Source organism: Marmota marmota, unplaced genomic scaffold (assembly GCF_001458135.2).
Source record: "Marmota marmota marmota unplaced genomic scaffold, marMar, whole genome shotgun sequence".
Lineage (NCBI taxonomy): Eukaryota > Metazoa > Chordata > Mammalia > Rodentia > Sciuridae > Marmota > Marmota marmota.
The window spans coordinates 18,584,581-18,606,984 of record NW_026000057.1 but is presented as its reverse complement, the minus strand read 5'-3'; the positions used below and the strand labels follow the sequence as shown (position 1 = coordinate 18,606,984).

At 32.4% G+C, this 22,404-nt stretch overlaps 1 protein-coding gene across 4 annotated transcripts in view; it reads left to right on the top strand.

The window, feature by feature from the left end:
- Fstl5 (follistatin like 5) overlaps positions 1-22,404 on the top strand; it is a 762,470-nt gene that overhangs the window by 600,833 nt on the left and 139,233 nt on the right. For all 4 annotated transcript variants that reach the window (XM_048813586.1, XM_048813584.1, XM_048813585.1 and 1 more), the window contains exons 9-10: positions 10,280-10,441; positions 14,689-14,823. In XM_048813586.1, coding sequence (XP_048669543.1) covers positions 10,280-10,441; positions 14,689-14,823 — 297 coding nt within the window. The remainder of the gene's footprint in view (positions 1-10,279; positions 10,442-14,688; positions 14,824-22,404) is intronic.

Below are 22,404 nucleotides of genomic sequence, written 5' to 3'. Positions count from 1 at the left end.
GTGTAAGCTCCTATAAGAGTAGGCTCCAAGAAGCAGTCCCCGCGGGCTCAGTTCCGGGAGCCGGAATTCGGCCGCTTAGTGCTTGGTGTATGCTCTGATAGGAGCAGGGTCCAAGAAGCAGCCTCCGCAGGCTCCTCAGCCCTGGGCCAGGGCAGTTCCGGGACGGTTCCGGGAGACGGAACTCGGCCGCCCCGCGCTCGGTGTTCGCTCTGATAAGATCAGGTTCTAAGAAGCACCCAGGCACTGAACCCTAGCAATCTGTCTGCAAGCCTCAGGCGAATGGCAGCCTGAAATTACCTGTTCTATGGCTGAATGAGCTGCGGTCAGTCGAAAACAGGTATGGTGACGTCAGCTTTCCAACATGGTGGCTGCTGGCCTCCTCTGTGGTCTGACCGGTGTGGAGAACCGAGATGGACCGCTTCCTTCCCCCGTCTCGAACCCAGAATTCAGCCCTGAGTACGGTGCTTGCACGGCTGGCAGAAACTGCAGCGCTGTATCCCTGCGTCGCTATCTCCTCGTTTCCCAGCGCGCGCTGCAGACTCTAGCCGCGGGGCGATTTGCTGAATAAGCAGTGTTACCCTCCGTGCGACAAACCTCTCGCGTTTGAGTCCCTGTATCCGATCCTCGTGCGATGGAAATCCTTCCTCCAGGTTCCGGAGCACCCCACTATTGCTGGAAATTCCTAACAAGATATCCTTTAGCCGTCCTGACTTGTCATACTCCCACACAGTGAAGCAGCACACGGGGGCAATGCACTCCCCTCGCCGCCATCTTCCTAAAATCCCCATTTGTTCTTTAGATATATTTGCAGATATTTAATGTTTGTTGCTTCATCAACTGCCTTTTCTTAAACTATTTTAAATGTTTGTGACTGATATTGATAAATATACAGTTTGTTACATACAAATGTGCTAAATTTACTGATTCTAACAATTCATCTATAGAATCTTCTACTCAATCATGCCATCTTAAAACATGTGAGATGTTCTTTATTATAATAAAAAGATGGTCCATTCTTTTTGCTTGTTGTCTTCAAATACATGACTTCTCTGCAATTTATGAGATCATACACTTATTCCCTTTTAAACTCTTTATGTGGTAAATTATAGTGGGTGATATTTGAATGTGTGTAATAAATCTAGTATGTTATGTTGTGTTTCCATTTTAATATCCCAGTGAATTTGTTTTTTATAATGTTTTATTTGGGATTTTTGTCCATTTTTATGGACGAGATTGACTCATAATTATTCTATCTTATAATGCCCTTATCAAATTTTGGTGTTAAGTTTATGTTGGCCTCATAATACAAATGGAGAATTTTATTATTTATATTGCACAATAAATTACCCCAAAACTTAATAGCTTAAAAATAGATATTTGTTATCAAATAATAAAAGGAAGATGGATATAAATAAGATAAGAAATAGAGAAATGAGACAATAAAATTGAGACTAGCTTAGGTGGGTGGTTGATATATAAGGTCTTTCCCAAGTTTGCCTTCAAATTGACCAAAACTGCACTCATCTGAAAGCTTGGGTGGAACTAGTGTATCTGCCACCAAGATGGCTCCCTCACATTGTTATTGTCAGGAGGCCTTAGTTTCATTCTGGCTATTTTCATGGGGTCTCACTGTTCTTTTACATATGAATATCTTCACAATGTTATTTGAGTGTCTTTATGACAAAGCAGTTAATTTCTCCAAGAGCAAGAAGGATAATATAATACAGTACTCATATTATCTACAGTGGGTACATCATAATATCCCTAGGGGATGCCAGAAATTTCAGACAGTACTGAGATACCACCTCAGTCAATTAATAACCAGTAATGGTTATTGAGTGACTAATAGGTGGATACCATATAATGCATTGATACACTGGACAAAGGGATAGTTCACCTTCTAAATGGAAAGGAATGGGATAGCATGAGATTTCATCAAACTACTTAGAACAGTATGCCATATACCACATAGATATATCCTGTATTCATAAGATTGTGATAAAGGTGAATGGGGTAAGGGAAGGAGGATGGGAATGAGAAAGACAGTAGGATGAACTGGACATAACTTTCGTATGTTCAGATATGAATACATGACCAGTGTAGCTCCATGTTGTGTAAAACAACCAGAATGGGAAGTTATCCTCCATGTATATATGATGTGTGAAAATGCATTCCTCTGTCATGTTTAATTTAAAAAGAACAAAAAAAGATACATTCTGTATTCACTTTTCTTCTCATATCTATTTTCCATATTTGTGTACTTCTATACTTTGTGGTAGATTTTTGTCTCAACAAAATTACTATTAGTTATTTTTTCTGAAGTTGTATCTAATCAAGAGGTAAATAAAAAATTGACGCCATAATTTCTTTTTCAACCTTTTCTACATATCTAGCTTTTCTTTTTGACTTTTTAGCTGCAATAACATGTTTTATACTTTTCTAATTTTCCTGGTGTGTTTGTTTTCAGCTATTTGCTCATTAAATATATGAAGCAAAGATGAATATATGATAATTTCAATTACTGAAATGTTGTGGTTTATTTCAGTTAAATGTTATTTGAGTATTTTTAAGTATTTTTTGAGTTACAGCCTTGAAATACTTTGTTATATGGAGAAAACCTTTGTGATAAATCATTTTAGAAATTATTTGAAATATAGAGACAATAATTTCTTCAAGTGAGGATATTCATTTACTTCTGCTAGACACTTGTGGGTTCCAAAAGTCCTATCTTAAGTCTCTGAATATTTTGTGGTCACTTCAAAGTGATGCATCCAGTGATCTAGTCCAACCAAAATTAGCATAGGAACACATTGTTTACCTCATTTCCTTCAGCCTACCAAAATACTTTGTTTCTCATTTGATTCACAGATATTGACAAGGGTTGGATGAATGGATGCATGGCTAGCTAGATGAATAAGTATTTCTGGCCATCAAGAAGTTTGGGGACTTCATAGGAGTAGAAGAGGTAAACCAGCATATGTGAGTCAATGCAGGAACAGGGCCAAACTTAAAAAAAAATGCATGAATTAATACATGGTTAAAAACCAAAAACTAAATCCTCTCAATAGTTTCAATTATGTCTTTATATAAAATTATGTTTATTATATAATATACACATGTATATGTGTATTCATGCACTGCATAGCAATGTTTTAGTCAAGAATGAACTTCATATATGATGGTGGTTTCATAAAATTTTATCACCTCATGACTTTGTATTCAATTTGTGTAACTAAACTCTATGATGTTAAGACCACAAAAACTTACATAATGATGCATTTCTCAGAGCAAGTCCCCTTGTTAAGTGGTGTATGCCTGTGAGTGTATGTGTGTAGAAGGGGGGATATTTGATTGTTAATTAACTCTTACTTTCAGAATCTTTGCCTGTGTTAGAAGATATTCTTGAGGCAGAAAAAGCTGTAGGTCCCTCCCACAAGCTTTGAAGAACCTCCTATTTCTTCAATTCTTCATTATTTTCTAAGTTACTTATATTTCCAAAAATGCTTTCTGAAAACTTTTCAAGGATATTAAGTTCTACTCAGGAAGATATATGATTGGAGCCAGAGTCTACTTTTCCATTACTGGAAACAGGAAGTTCTCAAGTGATCTAGATTCTACTTGTAGCTATTGATTCTGCCTTTACTTAATGATTAACATATGTTTAACTCATCTCATTGTTAATGTCAATGATTTTACATGTATAATGGTATATAGCTTAAGACTTTTTCTTTTAACAATTAGTTAATAGAGTGTTTTTTAAAGAAAATTGATTCACCCAATCAAAATATATTTCATTTACCAGGAAGTATAACATTAATAGAATCTCATTATTAAATACACAGCCCATATCCAGGTTTTGTCATTTTTCCCAGTATTATGTTCTATACCTCATTTTTCCTGTTTCAGGATCCAATATGGGCTTCCTCGCTATAATTAATTATCTTGATTCTCTAGGTTTTTAAAATCAAGAATCTTTCTTCAGTCCTTCTTTCCTATTTTTATTAAGGTAATGTTCACAAACTATTTAACCCTTTTCAAAGGTACAATTCAGTGGCTTATAATACATTTGGAGTGTTGACTAGCCATTACTACCATCTAATCCCCACAAAATGTCTTCACCTAAAATAAAATTTATACCCATTAAGCAATTTCCCCCCATTTCTATCCCCTCTCAATCCACAAATCTCTCTGTCTTGATGGGTTTACTCATTGGAGACATTTCATATAAATGGACTCCTTCAATATATGGTCTTTTGTCTGACTTCTTTCAGACAGCATTATGTCTTAAATATTCACATTGTGCCATGTGTAAATATTTCTTTTTTTATTTCCAAAAATAGCATGTTGTCTGACAAAGCCATGTTTTAGTTTTCCATTATCATTTGATGATCACTTGTGTTGTTTGTACGTTTTAGCTTTGTAAGTATTCATGTGAACATTGTTTGGAAAACCTTTTTCAATTCTCACGTTGTATAGAGGTAGATCTGGAATTGCTTATTAATATGACAATTCTGTGTTTAACGTTTTGAGGACCCATCAAATGTCTTTTCACAGTAGCTGAGTGCTTGCATTATTTAACACTCCCCTCAGCAATGTGCTTAAGAGTTCCCATTTCTTCAGCTCTCCTTCTTGATATATATAATTGTCTGCTTTCATTTCTTCATTTTAATAACCATTTGCAATAAGCAACTCAGTGAGACCCTATCTCTAAATAAAATTAATTTACATCACTTTTTAAATATTTTTCAGGTGTCCATCAGTCATTTTCATTTCTTCTTTGAAGAAACATCTATTAAAATATTTGTTTTGATCGATATTTTAATAGAGTTGTCTACTTGTTTTTGTTTTGTTGTTGTTTTTCTGAATTGTCACAGTTCCTTTTATGTACAGGAAACTAGTCTATTATAAAATATAATTTTCAAATTAATTTTTCTATTCTGTAAGTTATATTTACTCTTTTCAATAGTGTCCTTTGATGCACACACACAAAAAAAATTAATTTGGATAAAATTCAATTTATTTTTTTGTTCTTGATTATGCTTATAGGGGTCATATCTAACAAATTGCTGTCAAATCTAATGTCAACAAAATTTATTCCTATGTTTTTGGAAGAGTTTTTAAGTTTTATCTCCTACATTCAGAACTTTGGTTTTGAGCTAAATTTTATATTTTAAGTAGGTGTTTAAATTCATTTTCCTACTAGAGATTATCCATATTTTCTTGAAATATCTGTTCCTTATCATTGTAATCAATTGGCCATAAATGTATGTGCTTATTTATGTACTCTCAACTCTATACAATTGTTCTGTATATTTATCCTCATGGCAGTGTCACACTTTTTTGATTATTGTAGCTTTTTGTTAAGTTTTGAAATCAAGTCCTCCAGTTTTTTTTCTTTTCCTTAGGAAGTTTTTTTTTTTTTTAAATCATTTGAGTATCTTTGTATTTGTTTGTATTCCATTTGAATTTGAGAATTAGCTCTTCCTTTTCTTTATTTTTAATATATTTTTAAATTATTTATGACAGCGGAATGCATTACAATTCTTATTTCACATATAGAGCCCAATTTTTCATATCTCTGTTTGTATACAAAGTATATTCACACCAATTCATGTCTTTATACATGTACTTTGGATAATAATGTCCATCACATTCTTCCATCATTTCTAACCCCATACCACCTTCATTCCCCTCCCACCTGGCCTTATCTAGAGTTCCTCCCCTGCTACCCTTCTCTACCCCACCATGAATCAGCCTCCTTATATCAGAGAAAACATTCAGCATTTGGTTTTGGGGGATTGGCTCACTTCACTTAGCATTATTTTCTCTAACACCATCCATTTACCTGCAAATGCCATAATTTTATTCTCTTTTATTTTGCTGAGTAATATTCTATTGTGTATATATGCCACCATTTTTTTAATCCATTAATCTATTGAAGGGCATAGATTAGATTGTTTCCACAGTATAGCTATCTCTTTCTTTTCTTAAAAACAAAATCAGTTAAAATTTTATGCTGGCTGTGGTGATGTATGTCTGTAATCCCAGCAGCTCAGGAGGCTGTGGCAGGAGGATTGTGAGTTCAAAATCAGCCTCAGCAAAAGCAAGGCATTAAGCAACTCAGGGAGACCCTGTCTCTAAATAAAATACAAATTAGGGCTGGGGATGTGGCTCAGTGGTTGAGTGCCCGAACTTTAATCTCTAGTACCTAAAAAAATAAAAGAAACAAAAAATTTAATGAGGCTACATTGTATCTGTGGGTTAATTTGGGAGTACTACTAGCATACTAACTGATTATTTCTATTCACCAACACAAGATGTGTGTAAATATATTTAATTTTTTCTTTAAATCCTTTCAATATTGTTTTGTAGTGTTTATTATAAAACTCATTACTTTTTTGGCAGAATATTATTCCTTTTCTTTCCTTTTTTTTTCTTTTTACATATACATGACAGTGGAATGTATTTTGACATATTATACATTACATGGAGTATAACTTATTCTAATTAGGATCCCATTCTTGTGGTTGGACATGAAGTGGAGTTTCACTGGTGTTGTATTCTTATATGAACATAGGAAAGTTATGTCCGATTCATTCTACTATCTTTGCTATTTGTATCTTTCCCTTCCTTTCCTCATTCACATTTGTCTAATCCACAGAATTTCTAATCTCCCTCATTCTTGTTGTGTGTTAGCATCTGCATGTCAGAGAGAACATTTTACCTTTAGTTTTGGGGGATTGCTTATTTTACTTAGCATGATAGTCTCCAGCTCCATCTATTTACCAATGGCTAAGATATATCTGCTGTGTAAATATACCACATTTTCTTTATCCATTCATTTGTTAAATGGCACCTGTTTTGATTTCATAGCTTAGCTATTGTGAATTGAGCTGCTATGAATATTGATGTGGCTGTGTCACTGTAGTATGCTCATTTTAAGTCCTTTGGGTATACACTGAAGAGTGAGATAACTAGGTCAAATGATGGTTCCATTCCAAGTTTTCTGAGGAGTGTCCATACTTCTTTCCAGAGTGCTTGAACCAATTTGAGGTTCTACCAGCAATGTATGAGTGTACCTTTTCCCCCACACCCTTGCAAATTTTATTGTTACTTGTATTCATGATAATTGCCATTCTGACTGAAGTGAGATGGAATTTCAGTGTAGTTTTAATTTGCATTTCTCTAATTGCTAGAGATGTTGAACATTGTTTCATACATTTGTTGACCATTTGTATTTCTTCTGTGAAGTGCCTGCTCAATTCCTTTGCCCATTGAATGATTGGGTTATTTTGGTTTTTTGTTTGTTTGTTTTGGTATTAAGTTTTTTGAGTTCTTTATATATCCTGGAGATTTATGCTCTATCTGTGGTGCAAGTGACAAAGATTTTCTCCCATTCTGTAGGTTTTCTCTTCATATATTTTATAGATTTCTTTGATATAAAGAACCTTTTTAATTTGGTACCATTCTATCTACTGATTCTTGATTTTACTTCTTGTGCTTTGGGATTTTTGTTGAGGAAGTCAGTACTTAAGTCAGCATGATGGAAAGTTTTGCCTACATTTTCTTCTAGTAGGCACAGTATGTCTGTTCTAATACCTAGGTACTTTGAGTTGAGTTTTGTGCAAGGTGAAAGATAGAGATTAAATTTCATTTTACTACATATAGATTTACCGTTTTCCCCAAACCACTTGTTGAAGATGCTATCTTTTCTCCAATAAATGTTTATGGCCCTGTGTCTAGTGTGAGATAACTATATTTATGTGTGTTTGTCTCTGTGTCCTCTATTCTGTTCCATTGGTCTCCATGTTTGATTTGGTGGCAATACTATGCTGTTTTTGTTTCTCTAGCTTTATAGTTTAGTTTAAGATCTGTTTTTGTGAGGCCTTCTGTTTCACTTTTCTCACTAAAGATTGTTTTGTCTATTTTGGGCCTCTTATTTTTTCCAAATGAATTTCATGACTGCCTTTTCTATTTCTATGAAGAATGTCATAGTATGGTCATCTTGACAATATTAATTCTGCCTATTCAAGAGCATGAGAGATCTTTCCATCTTCTAAGGTCTTTTTGAATTTCTTTCTTTAGAGTTCATAGTTTTCATTGTAGAGGGCTTTCATCTCTTTTGTTAGATTTTATTATTTCTGTTAGACTTTATTATTTATTTTTTTAGACTATTGTGAATGGAAAAGTTTCCTTAATTGCTCTTTCAGTGGATTCATCATTGATGTATAGAAACACATTTGATTTATGAGTGTTAATTTTATATCCTGCTACTTTTAGATGTTTTCTGGTGGAGTGTTTGTTTGTTTGTTTGTTTTGTCTTCTAAATATAAAATCATGTTGTCTGCATAGGGATAGTTTAAACTCTTCTTTTCCTATTCAGATCCCTTTAATTTCTTTCTTTTCCTAATTGTTCTTGCTAGAAGTTCAAGGACTATGTTGGACTTATTTAGAATATTTCATCCATCAATGACTGAGTATACTTTCTTCTCAGCACCACATGAATTCTTCCCTAAAATAGATCATAACTTATGTCATAAAGCAACTCTTACAAATACAAAAATAGAGATAATACCTTGAATTCTATCAGATCATAATGGAATGAAATTAGAAAACAATAAAATAAGAATAGAAACTACTTTAATACCTGGAGACTAAATAATATGCCATTGAATGACCAATGAGTATTAGAAAAAATCAATTAAATTAAAAAAAATTAGAGGTAAATGAGAATAGCAACACAACATATCAAAATCTCTGGGACACTTTGAAGGCAGTCCTTAGAGAAAAGTTCATTGCATTGAGCTCATTCATTAGAAGAATAGAAAGCTACAAAATAAACAACCTAACATTATAGCTTAAAGCCCTAGAAAAAGAATAACAAATCAACAACAAAAGCAGTAGAAGGTAGGAAATAATTAAAATCAGAGCCAAAATCAATGAAATTGAAACAAAAGCAAACAAATGCAAAAAAGCAGCAAAACAAAAAGTTGATTCTTTGAAAAAATAAATAAAGTTGATAAACCCTTTTGTAAGCTAATCACATGTAATGAAAAGGAAATATTACCATGGACCCTACTGAAATACAGATGATAATCAGAAGCTATTTTGAAAATTCATGCTCCTAAAATAGAAAGTTTGGAGGACAACAATAAATTTCTAGAGATATCTGACCTACCTAAATTGAATCAGGAGGACATAGATAAGTTTTCAGAAAAGAAATTGAAGATTCCTTAAAAGCCCTACCAGCAAAGAAAAGCCCAGGGCCAGTCAGATTCTCTTCAAAGTACGCCATGAAAAATAAAGAGAGGGAACACTTCCAAACTCATTCCATGAAGCTAGGATCAACCTGATACTGAAATCAGACAAAGATATATCAAGGAAAGAAAACTTCAGACCAATATCCCCAATGAGTGTAGATACAAAAATTCTCAGCAATATTCAGGGAAATCGTGTACAAAAATGTGTTAAGAGGATAGTGCACCATGATCAAGTGGTGTTCACCCAAGGGTGCAAGTTTGGTTCAACATATGGAAATTAATAAATGTAATTCACCACATCAATATAATTAAGAATTATATTGATAAGAATTCCATGACAAAATACAGTGCTTGACAAAATGCAGCACCCATTTATGTTCAAGACACTAGAAAAACAGGCATAGTAGAACATACCTTAACATTGTAAAAGCGGTAGACCTTAAACCAAAGGCCAACATCATTCTAAATGGAGAAAAATTGAAAGCATTCCCTCTAAAACTGAAAGAAAAAAAATTCTAAATGTTTATGTTTTGTATTCAAATGCAAATGGAACTATTATCTCAATCTAAATATGATTTAGTGAGAAAATGCTTTCCTTTCTCTCTCATTATGTATTTATTTATTTAGGTACTTCAATTCATTGAGATTTAATTCCTTATAGTCCTTTATGACAATTTATTATTTTAATGTTAAAATTGTTCCATATTTGGAAAATGGAAAGCTCTTTGATTTTTTTCCTGTGAACTTTTGATATGTGTAGTTTGTTCTTTGTGGACTTTTTTCATTTTTGAAACAAGTTACTAGATTCATATTGCAATAATCCAAACACAGTCCCAGAATTACTTATTTTCTTGGAAATATTTTAGTGGATAATGGTATTTGTAAATTAAGATGTTATATAGATGTGCAAATCATTAAAATATACAGTTTATAATTTCTCATATTGCAAGTTTTATTTATTTGTTTTGGAATATCAACTGATATATATCTGTCTAATTCACTTTTTTCACTTTTTTTAGTTCCTCCAGTCATTCGAGTATATCCAGAAAGTCAGGCTAGGGAACCTGGTGTAACTGCAAGTCTTAGGTGCCATGCAGAGGGCATCCCAAATCCTCAGCTTGGATGGCTGAAGAATGGAATAGATATTACACCAAAGCTGTCCAAACAACTCACTCTTCAAGGTACCTTTTCCTTGCTTTCCTTCACTCTCTTAAATTATCATGCAGAAGTTTTATACTAATATGTTAACACATTTTATATTATTTGAGAAGAAAAGAAAATATGACAATAGAGTATCTATGGCAATAGAATGTAATGGATCTGAAATAACGGTTATAATTAGACATATTTGAAAGGGCCCTTTAATATTTTTTATGGTTTAAATAATAGTCTTGTCATAATGATTAATTATGCTATCCTTTTGTTGATAAGTAATGTATTAAATTACATATCTTTTAAATACTTTTGAATTATAGCATATATGCTGAACAAAATAAATGGAACTCTTCATAGAAATATTTGGAAGTTACTTTTTCTATGCTCGAGTAATAGATTAAAATACATATTGATAGATGGTTTTAAAAATCTTGATATCTTTAGTGAAGATTTTCTAGCATATTTTTTATCTAGCATATTTTGTAAACAAAATAATTCATGTTACTAAATGTATTTCACATTTACATTGAATTAATTATTAATTTATTCCATTCTAAACAAAATATTATGCTAATTTTATTATTTTGAAATATATATATGATTAAACATTATTATATAGATTACAAACGATCACAAATCCACATTTCATAAATGGAAAATAGAAAATAAATTGTTTTTAAAGGTCAAATGTGTCAAAGTAATTTCATATTATTTATTAATTATAGTAGCATAAAGGAAAGTTTAAATCCAATTTTCATTGTTAGATGTAGCACAATAGTCACTTCATTTAAATACAGATTTCATAGGCATTATATTCCTTATTTCATGCCTTTAAACTTCTTCAATTGACGTTAGTACAAATTGTATTTTTTATTATTTATATAAGCAGATGTTTCTATTATTATTCTACTTTGTTAGTGAAGAACTTCAATTAGTAAACCTTTTAAAATAAAGCTTTCTCAAACTCTTACTTATTTTTGCAAGTCAATATTAATGAGTCTGTTAAAGTATCATTCAACTTTCTAACCATGAATCCTAGAAATCGATATACTGATAAACTTAGATCTAACAAATTTATACACATAAATTACTGCTTATATCTCAGTGTTTATAACATAGAGATTAGATTAATTTGATTAATATAAACTAACAAAGTCTAAGTAGTTTCTGATTTTGTCATCTCTGACCCACTTAATAACAGTAAACTGTACTTACAAACATATATTTTGTTTCCAGAGGTAGTGGGAAGACATAGGATAAAATTTTGAAAGAATAATAAGAAAAAAATTAAAAAGTAGGAAGGACAACCCAAGAGAAAAATCTGTGCACATACTATGGATACTATAGTGTCCCACTATGTTAGATACTGTGATTATATAATTTTCCAATTGTTCATCATGTGTTTCTTTAGTCTTTGTGTGTGAAGTTTAAGTCTAGGCAGTAATTGAATAATTGTGGTAATGTATGGGATAATATGTGAATAAGAGGAAGTAAAATTTCAAAACAACACAAATATTAATCCTGAACAGATTAGAATAAATAGAACAAAGAGAGTAAAAAGTCAGCAGATTCAAGAGACCAAGTGATAGATACTAAAGAAGAAAAGAAGAGAAAGTTAAAAGTGGGAAAGAGCTTAACAATGTCAGGACACATAGGAAGGTTACATAAGGTTATTAACGTGTTTATCTGTTAAGCTTGTCTTTATATCTCAGTAGCAATCAGTCTTCAATGTAAAGGCTGAAACAATAAAAAAATGTCCTTCCAGATTTTGAAAGTAAGAAAACAAGTAGCTGCTTGTGGGAAAAGTTAGGACTAATGGATAATATCTGAGGCAAGTGTCAGTAGAGAGAAACAAGTGAGACAAAGATTATAGAAAGAGCCTTGGAATCAATGAGAAAGGCTGGAAAATTTTCCGTGAAAACAAACAAACAAACAATATTTATTACAATAAGAAAACATAAGAGAGTAACCATCTAAAGTAACAGCATAGTAGGATATGAAAAGATAAAATATCTAAGTTAATATCTAGTTATAAATGTTAAGTAAAATGGATTTCAAGTAGTACTGAATATCCAGCAAACTGAAAACTGAATTTGAAAATTTATAAACTTACTTAAAGAATAGAAATGTAATTTACTCCCAGAACCAAGTACAGGGACTTCAGGGTAGTGCCAGGATAGGTTTGTATATTCTAGTTCTAGAAGGTAGTAATCAGACGTGTTAGGATGATAAATAGACAAAGAAATTGATAGTTGTGGTAATAGAGTGAAAAACCTCCAGGAATGCATGTTTGGAAGATATATAAGATTATTGGGAAAGAAAATTTAAAGAATGAACAAATTCAGTTGAACTTGTGATGAAAATCTAGAGATTTTAGATGTAAGTCTTCAAAATAAAGGTATGATTTTTGGAGAGAGCCATATTTCATGTAAAACAAGAGGTTGACTCGGGTTTCAATGTACTATTAATTCTCTAATATTTAGAAGCAGGGTTTGTAATCCAAGGTCCACATATCAAAGTAAGATAGCTGTCAATTTTTGTAGATAAAACGTTGAGTTTATTTTATTTATTTTTAGAATATAGCTGCATTTATTTCTTTAAAAAATATTGTGTATGGCGGCGGCTTTTACACTGTTATGTCAGAGGTGACTCATTGACACAGAAACTGTACGGCCCACAAAGCCTAAAAAATTTACTATCTGGCTTTTTTCAGCAGAACAAAACAAAAACCTGCCAATCTTTGTTTTGAAGTAGTGTTTCTCAAAAAGGATTGGGGAAAAGAGGGTATGCAGTAATCATTTCTAAGTAAAGAAAAAGTTTAAATTTATTCAAATGATTACTATTCCCCAAGCATTCAGTCCCTCTCCGTATTTTATTCACATCCATTCAGAACCACTAACTCCTAGGAATGGCATTCAAGTTTTTGCCATTGGTTATCTATTCTTCTTTTCCCAAACTTAGATGCACTAATGGTATTGTCCTCTTTCTGTCAAAAACAGTCCTGTTCCAGACAGATGCAGTGGCACATAGCTATAGTCCTGTTAGCTACTTGGGAGGATGAGGCAGGAGGGTTGCAAGTTTGATGTCAGCCTCAGCAACATAGGGAGACTCCCAGCAATTTAATGATATCCTGTCTCAAAATAAAAAAAAAATAAAATAAAAAAGGACCAGGGATGTAGCTCTTTGGTTATATGCCCTGGGTCCGATACCCAGTACCCCAAACAAACAAAGCACCATAAGAAACCATGTTCCATTCTACCACCCATCATATTCTTGTGATTGGATAACATGGAACACACATGCACAAAACACGCAGAGCTATGCACACAGACGTGTACATGAAAAGATAAAGGAAAGGAGGGAGGGAAGAGAGAAGTAGGGAGAGGAGCAGAGGGGACAGGAAGGAAGGAAGCCTCAACAAATGAGGACAATAAACAAAGAGTTTTAGAGGCAGATGGAACAAGTGTCCAGTCCTCGTCCTCAGAGTTGATGATTCATTCTATGAAGCTCAGAGACTTTATTTGCCTACTGCCAGTATATTGTAAATTATTAATTAGCCCCTTGTTTCTACATTGGGGAATATAGCTTATTATTCAAGGTTTAACTTAAAATATTATCTCCCCAATATTTGAAAGTTGTGTTAGTCATTTCCTTAAATCTTTGGTCTTACATTGATTCTATCAACTTCCATCTAATACTGTATTTTAGCTAAATTTCTGGAAAGAGACTGAAATTCTTAAAGACAATCATGTGTTATTATCTTTGTGTCCTCCAGCCCTAAAAATTCCAGATATGTAATAAGAACTCAGTAATAAGTTTGTTTAATGACAATGGTACACACACATATTCTCAATATCCTTTGAGTGTATTTTCATATGTGTTTTCTTGAAAATGAATAGCACAGCTAGTTAAGTTTCTATAAAAGCTTGGAAAAAAAAAGTGATTTCTAAATAGATTAATAAATTATAGTTACCAGTATGAATCACTTGATATGCAATACAGGCAAAGAAATGGTATAAAATATAAATATAAATATAAAATATAAATCATGTGCATTTGATACAGAGTTATTAGGCTCTTAGTAATAGAATGACAGCACAGTTTACAAAACTCTCAAATGCTTCTGGAAGAATTTGGCATGCTTCCAAAGTATGGAAGTAGGAAGGAAAACAGTTTAATTAGGACAAGCTAAGTGAACTGTTTGTGTAATCGGAAAGCACTGTACCAAAACTGAAATTGTAGTTTACAAGTTGCATTTGCCTTCTGTTCTCAGCAAATGGCAGTGAGGTTCACATAAGCAATGTGCGCTATGAAGATACTGGAGCATATACTTGTATAGCGAAGAATGAAGCAGGAGTGGATGAAGACATCTCTTCTCTTTTTGTGGAAGATTCTGCTAGAAAAACCTGTATGTATTGTGCATGCAAACACACACACACAAATATACACACCATACTTAACTTTATAGCTTTTGAGAAATATATTCTTTTATCACTTTTTCCCCCCAGAAAACCAAGGCACCAGAAAACTATGAAATAGTGCATTAAAGCAATTTTCATATTTAGGAGGGATGGGATCTTGAAATACTAAAAGCAAATTTAAAGATTTTTTAGAAAGCTTGTGAAATTTTCACCGCAGTGCTGGAATTATTTTCTTTTTTTCTTTTTGCAAGCATATGTAAGACATTTGGGGATCTTAACTTCCCATTTTCTCATGTAAGAATTTAAATTCCTTGCAAAATTCCTCTCCTGAACAATATTTGGGGAATTTGAGGTCCTCAAATATTTAAAAGTTATATCTTATAGGTTGAATAAATTCACATATTTCTTTATTCATCAGTTGCATTACAGTCACAGGCCCCTTGGCTGTAGAGTAGCTCTTCTGTGCAGCAGATACTGTGGTTACTGCCTCCTGGAGATAATTACTGTCCCTGGCACTGACCCTACTTTGTGGCTGTTCTTTTAAATTTACTTTACTTTTTTTCTTTTCATTGTGATTTACACATAATATATATGCATATTTATGAATTACAATCTGATGTTTTGTTCCTCATATACATTGGACAATGATTGACTTAGGATAATTAGCATATCCATCACTAAGCATTTTAATTTTTTATGATGAGTACATTCAAATTTCTCTCTCCTAACTAGTCTGAGGTATGTAATGCATTATTGTTAATTATATTCACCCTGCTGTTCCATAAAACACCAGAACTTAATGGATATGGATGGGCCAGGGATACCGAAGACAGATTACTTTTTATTGTGGCTGAATTGCCTGTTATAGTGTTTAATCAAGTAAACTGTCAGAAAACACAGCCTTTTCTTCCTCTGGTGTACACATTCCCTAGTGTGGTGTTTTGGTATAAGAACTGGGTGTTCTTGAAAGAATGGTTTTCATTTCTCTATGCTCTCTGTTTGACTTTTTATGCTTCTTACTTACTAATATAATTTTTCTAAAAGACTGATATTGTGAGAGCCTCTAAATTGTTAGGCCCATTTCTCAGAAACAAGATTTTGAACCTAGCTAAACCACTGTCCCAGGAGTCTTCTTATTCCTTCTTAAATCAATAAGTGCATATAGAGTGGATCTAATCATAAAGAGAAAAATACCCAGGTCCCAGCTGCCAATATACATTTATCTACATTTTGTCTGATTATGACAAACATCATTATAAGCAAATATTTAAAAAGAAAAGTTGTAAGATAGGAAAGGAAAAAAAAACATGCAAAAAAATGACTTCATGATCTAAATATTGTCCATAATAATTACTTTACTCTTTTTCTGCATTTCTATTGAATACCAATTTGAAATTTGTTTTCTGTTAAAAATAATTTTAGGTAACTAGTAATTGAAAACTCTCGTTTTCTTTGCCATTTATAATATGTTTATGAAATATTTTTATTTCAACTCTTTATTCTGATTTTCTTTTAATGCTTATCATATATTTTTCAATATATTTTTCTTGTTGCAGTAGTAAAACATCTAGTCATAATTTCTTTAACATAATTTCTTTAACCAGTGACACATACAACCTTTCAGCATGTAATTCTAGAAAAGTTTTAGAATAAGCATTAATGAAATTTTAGTCATAATGTACATATGAATATGAGTAATTGTAAATAGCTTCTAAAATTGTGCTCTTATTTTAATTGGTTTGACTTATTCTTTTAAATTTTAAAGATCAAAATAATACTTTTAAATAATTTTTGGAGACTATATGTTAGCAGTATACTGTTAAAATCAGAAATAATATATCTGAGAGGTACCAGTGTAGACCTTGTCCTGGCATGTTGTGTTCATCAACTTTTTGTCATTATGATCAAAGTACCTGACATACAAAATTTTAAGAAGGAAAGATTTTTTTTGGCTCATAATTTCAGAGGTTTCAGTCCATGTTCGACTGCCTCCATTGCTTTAGGACTGAGGTAAGGCAGAATACCATGGGGAAAAGGCATGGAAGAGCAAAAGAAAAACTACTTACTCCATGGGGGCCAGGAAGTGAGGGGCGGGAAGGAGAAACACAAAGTAGGAGATCAGGGAGATCAAGGACAACCCCTAGTGACCTACTTCCTCCAACTTTGCACCCTATCTACAGTTCCCACCATCTCCCAACAATGCCATCAAATTACCCATCCTTCAGTAGATTAATCCATGGATGATATCAGAGCCCTCATGATCTAATTACTTCCAAAGAACCCCACTCTTTAATTCTATTGCTGCATTGGGGACCAAATCTTCAACACATAAGCTCTTCAGGAACATTATAGATACAAACATGATACATGTATTGTTGTGGAACTTTCAAAATCACTTATAAGGTAGAAACAATACAATTTAAAGATTCAGAGATGTTTTTCTAAGTCTGGAAATAACATATTTATAGGTATTACTTGTGCTTTTCAATTATGTGAGCTATCCAAGGAACAAATGTAGAAACTAATGGGTTTCAGCAGTACAAAAACCCCAAGAATTCTTAATTCAGTTCTACTATAATCTATTACGGAGGTACAAATTTGGTTTATTTGGAATAACTAATTTTTTTCTGATTTAAAAAATGCTGTTAAGTTTTGCTAAACTTTCACTCTATTTACTACACTAGTAATTAAGAATATATCATATATGTTATTGATGTAAAACTGCCAAATTTTAGAAAGAATGTAAATAATTAAAATCAAAACAATACTATATAAGAAAACTGAGTACAAAATGAGTAGCTATGGAAGATTAAATACTGAAATTTTGGGGTTGGCTCAGTGGCAAAGCATATGCCAGGTCTTAGGTTCAATTCCCAGCACCAAAAAAAGAAGTCTCAGTGGAGATCCATGGTGCATGCCTGTAATCCTAGTGGCTGGGGAGGTTGAGGCAGAAGGATCGCAAGTTCAAAGACAGCCTTCAGCAAAAGCTTGGTGCTAAGCAACTCAGTGACATCCTGTCTCTAAATAAAATAAAAAATTGGGCTGAGGATGTGGTTTAGTGGTTGAGTGCCCCTGAGTTCAATCCCGGTACCCCACCACCACCACAAAAAAAGCCCTAAAAATGTTATAATATTTTTGTGGTAGAAGACTGTTTTCATTGGATTGTTTCATAATGTGAAGTAAATTGTTCAAATTCCATATAACAAAACAAAACTTAAATTAATTGGAGATCACATTAGGGAAAACTATTGTCTTTTGTAACTGCCAATTAAGAATTTCTCTACATTCTTCTCTAGTAATTTTGTGGCCACAAACCATACTAATTATATATGGCATGCTTGTATTTTGATAGATATTTTCAAGGAATTTATAAGAACCAATCACAGACCCATCAGTAATAACTTTATGATTTTATTTGCACATATTTTTTTAAAAACTCAGTGGATTATCCAAATACAACAAAAATAACTTTTTCAAAAGTGTTTTCCTTTTAGTGGTGATAGGATACAATATTTGTCAACAAAAAGAAGACTAGTATAATAGAAAAGTATGATTTTTGCAGTAAGATGTGAATCGAATCATATAAAGCTCTGAGTCTTGAGACCATTGTATAACCTCTGGAGCTTTGATTTCCCCATCTGTAATGTGGAATAAATACTAATACATTAAGGGATTTCTGTTCAGCTATTACATATAAAGCCCTTATTAGAGTTGCTATACATACAGTAGCTCTTCTCTGACTCAGGCTTATTTTCTGAAAATAGCTTCCTATTCCTTGCTAGAAATATTGGCAGTTTTCTTTTTATATACAAAAGCCTGGAAAACCCAGTAATTGCTGGAAATCAGAGGATTTCAAATTGAATGATGCTTATGGGTATAGAAATAGATAAATAGTTGTAGACACTGATCTAGACTGATATGTGTGTATGGACATTCATGATATGTATACAAATACAAAATATTATTTCTCTTTATACTTTAAAAATGATTGATTCAACTGATTGGAATATACATCCTTTACTTAACGGAAATACTAATATATTTTAAATAAACATCAAAATATCTTGCCCAAGTTCATTTTTGCCAGAGTGAAAGCAAAATCTACACTTCTTTTCCCCTTTATACTTATCCAATTTATATTCTTATTATATTTTTAAAATACTATAGCACACATTTCCTCTGTTTTCTTTTTGAAAGATGCAGAGAAGAGACATGTTATATTCATATTTAGAGTATAACAAGAAGGATTTACAAGTTTCACAGTAAATGACATACTTTGTTTAGCTATGGCTTCAATATAATCATTCATCTGTTTTCTACATTATAGATCAGTTGTAGGTAGAATTTTTTTACACTATGTTTCCAAACAATATAATACTGTTGAGAGAATGACTCATTCAGAGCATCATATGGCTGAAGAGTCTGTGTTTTGCTTCTACTGTGATCTTTGAATTGGAAAACTTTTGAGTTACACTGCCCAATTTTGTCAACAGAGCTCAGTGGAGGTTTTCTCATGAGACAAATTGAATCAGAAAAACGTGCTTCAAAATAATTTAATCTACAGTTATTTTAGGGACAGAGTTGGATAATTAAGACTTAATGGAGTGATGCACAGGGAGGACTTAAATGCAAAGAAGAGTAGAAATGAGTCATAAGGGATTCTGTGGTACTTAGAACAGGGAATAGAAAAAGATGATATGAAATATGTGAGGCAGGTTTAGGCAGAAGTATAATGTTGTTTATTTGAAAGCATCTTGTATATAGCATAAATAACTGATACATTTCCATTCCCAAGAGGAGTCAATTTTCAGAATGAAATGATTCATCTTCAAGGTTAAAGTAAATGAAAAGTGATAAAAACCTAGATTGCCATAGAAAGCTTTTAAGCTACTGACTGCATTAAGCACTGAGCACAGATTGTATCCTATTATGCCAGGATATTAGTAAGGAATATGGTTAATCTACTTTCTTGAAAGTATTATAGTACAATGTATAAATATAATAATACATTATAGTCATATATTATGATCAATGTATCATAACTATACATATGCCTTTCTTTTTATCATTGTTACAAGCAGAGTTACCCTTGGCATTATTGTGCTATTTCAACAATCTTTACCTTGGAATTGATTTTAATAAATTAATTGTAATTCAGTATATTGTTAACAAAAATGATATAATTTGTTTATATTTGGTCAATGTGACTAAAATCTACTTGTAAGATTCTTTAAAATAATATTTAATTTTATACTTTTTCTTAGAGATAAAATTTCATTAATTTCAAAGTGGACATCCAGTTATTCCAGTACCATTCACTGAATTGTTTATTATTTCCCTATTTATCCGCAGTACCAACTCTGTCACAGTATTTGCAACATGTTTGTAGGTCTATTCTGAGATCCTTCCTTCATTCCATTACTAATTTTCCAATCACTGATTTTATAAGGTATCATGATGGAGTAAAATTTTAATACTTGCAGCAGTCCGACTGCAGCAAAATAACCGAGGGGTGACGAACAACTTGTGTACGTTGATACAGCAGGAGTGGGAGCCGTTTATTGTAGGACAGGAGGGGTATTTATACATTCCACACAGCTTATCTAATTAACATAAACTAGATACAGCAGTCAACCAATAAGAAATCTCCACACTTAATGGCTCGCTGGCGTTACTTCACAAACCACTCCCTCTGGCAAAGTGCCAGGCGCCATCCAGACTTGTTTACAGACCTTAACATTAACCATTCCCTCTGGCAAAATGCCAGGCGCCATCCTAACTTGTTTACAGACCCTAACATTTTCCAGGCGCCATCCTGACTTGTTTACAGACTCTAACAAATACTACATAAAGAAATACTTTCCTCCACCACTTCTCTTTCTCCCTGTTACTCTCTCCTTAAAATGTCTTGACAATCCTTGGCTTTCGTCTTTCCATAGGAAATCTATCACAGTCACATGAAAACTATATTTTAAATGGATTAAATTATATAACAAGATACTTGAATAAATTTTATAAATGTGTATATATTGTGTAACTGCAATATATGTAATTCATACAACAGAGATTTAGACATATGATAGAATTCATGTACTTGTACCCACAATTTCAAGCAATATACAAATATTTATGGTGTACTTGGTCATTATAGAAATAGAAGAGTTTTAAAATAGATTAAAGCATAGTTTTTACATAAACAAAAAGTTTAAATGATATTGAGAACTTTGAAAAGAGAACAGATTCTGGTAGTAATGGCAGATTAATTAACTTCACTAATCCTCATTTCCTTCTTATTTTTAAAGAAACAAAAAAATACTTCAAAAAGAGATTGCATACATTTAATAAGATCACATATACAGTTCATAATAATGTTTCCAGAGGCCAGGAAGATAAATTTCATATTTCTTTCAAATTCATATTTCTTTTGCGAAATTCCCCAAACTCTTTGTTTAACAATTGTCATAGGTATTTACATATTAATAAGCTTATTCTAATAAAAACACACTTACAATAATAATTCATGTGCAGTTAATCATACTTGATAAGCATTTATTACTTTCTGAGATTTTATTTATTATAAATTCTACTTTTCATATTTCTTAATTTGACCAATGACATTTTCCCATCTTTGAACTACGTTGTTACATAAATCATTTCATCTTCATCTGTTGACCCAGAATATGCTGAAGTTATCTGCCTCATGATTTTCATATCTGAATACTATATTTTTTAAAAACAAGAACCTTTCCAATATCCTTAATTATATCTGTTTCTAACGTGTTGCCAGTTCTGCACACTAGTAGAGCTTTGTTATACTGCAAGACAATATATGATCTGAATGTCACTAAATTGACAGGTTTACAGGCATTCCTGTTTCCTACATAGCAAAATAAGACTTAAAGCTTTCTATATTAATTTATTGTTTGAATTTCCATCATATCCCATTAGTGGACCATGTCAATTTGCCTAAATTGATTAATGACAAGTTGATAATGAAATTTTATTTATGTTACTATAGGCATGCAGACTAAATAAACTTCTATGTACTGACAGTATTGACTATAATATCTTTGTGAGAATGTGGAAATAAAGAAAAAATAGATGTTATAAAAGGTTCATGTGTTGAAAGCCTGCTCCCCATCCAGTTGCTGATAGGTACTGTTGGGAGGTAGTGGAAGTTCTAGGAAATGTCCCTAACTGGAAGAAGTAGGCCCTGGGGATTGTACCTTTGAATGGTAGGTTTTTGTTCTTGCCCCTTTTTTGCTCTTTTATTTTTATTTTTTATTTTGCTCCTAGCTGCCACTAGATGAACAGCTTTCCTTCAACAGGTCCTTCTCCCAAGATGTTCTGCCTACCAAAGTAAGGGGACCAAGTGATGAAACTAAACCTCTGAAACCATGAGCCAAAATATGTTTCATCTTTTAAGTTGACTTTCTCAGATATTTTGTCATAGTAAACAAAAATTGATTTTTAAGAGTACTAAGAATAAGCCCAGCTTTGTTTATAGTAATACAAATATGTATATAAATATTTATGTTCATCAATGAGGAATTGAATAAATAAATCTA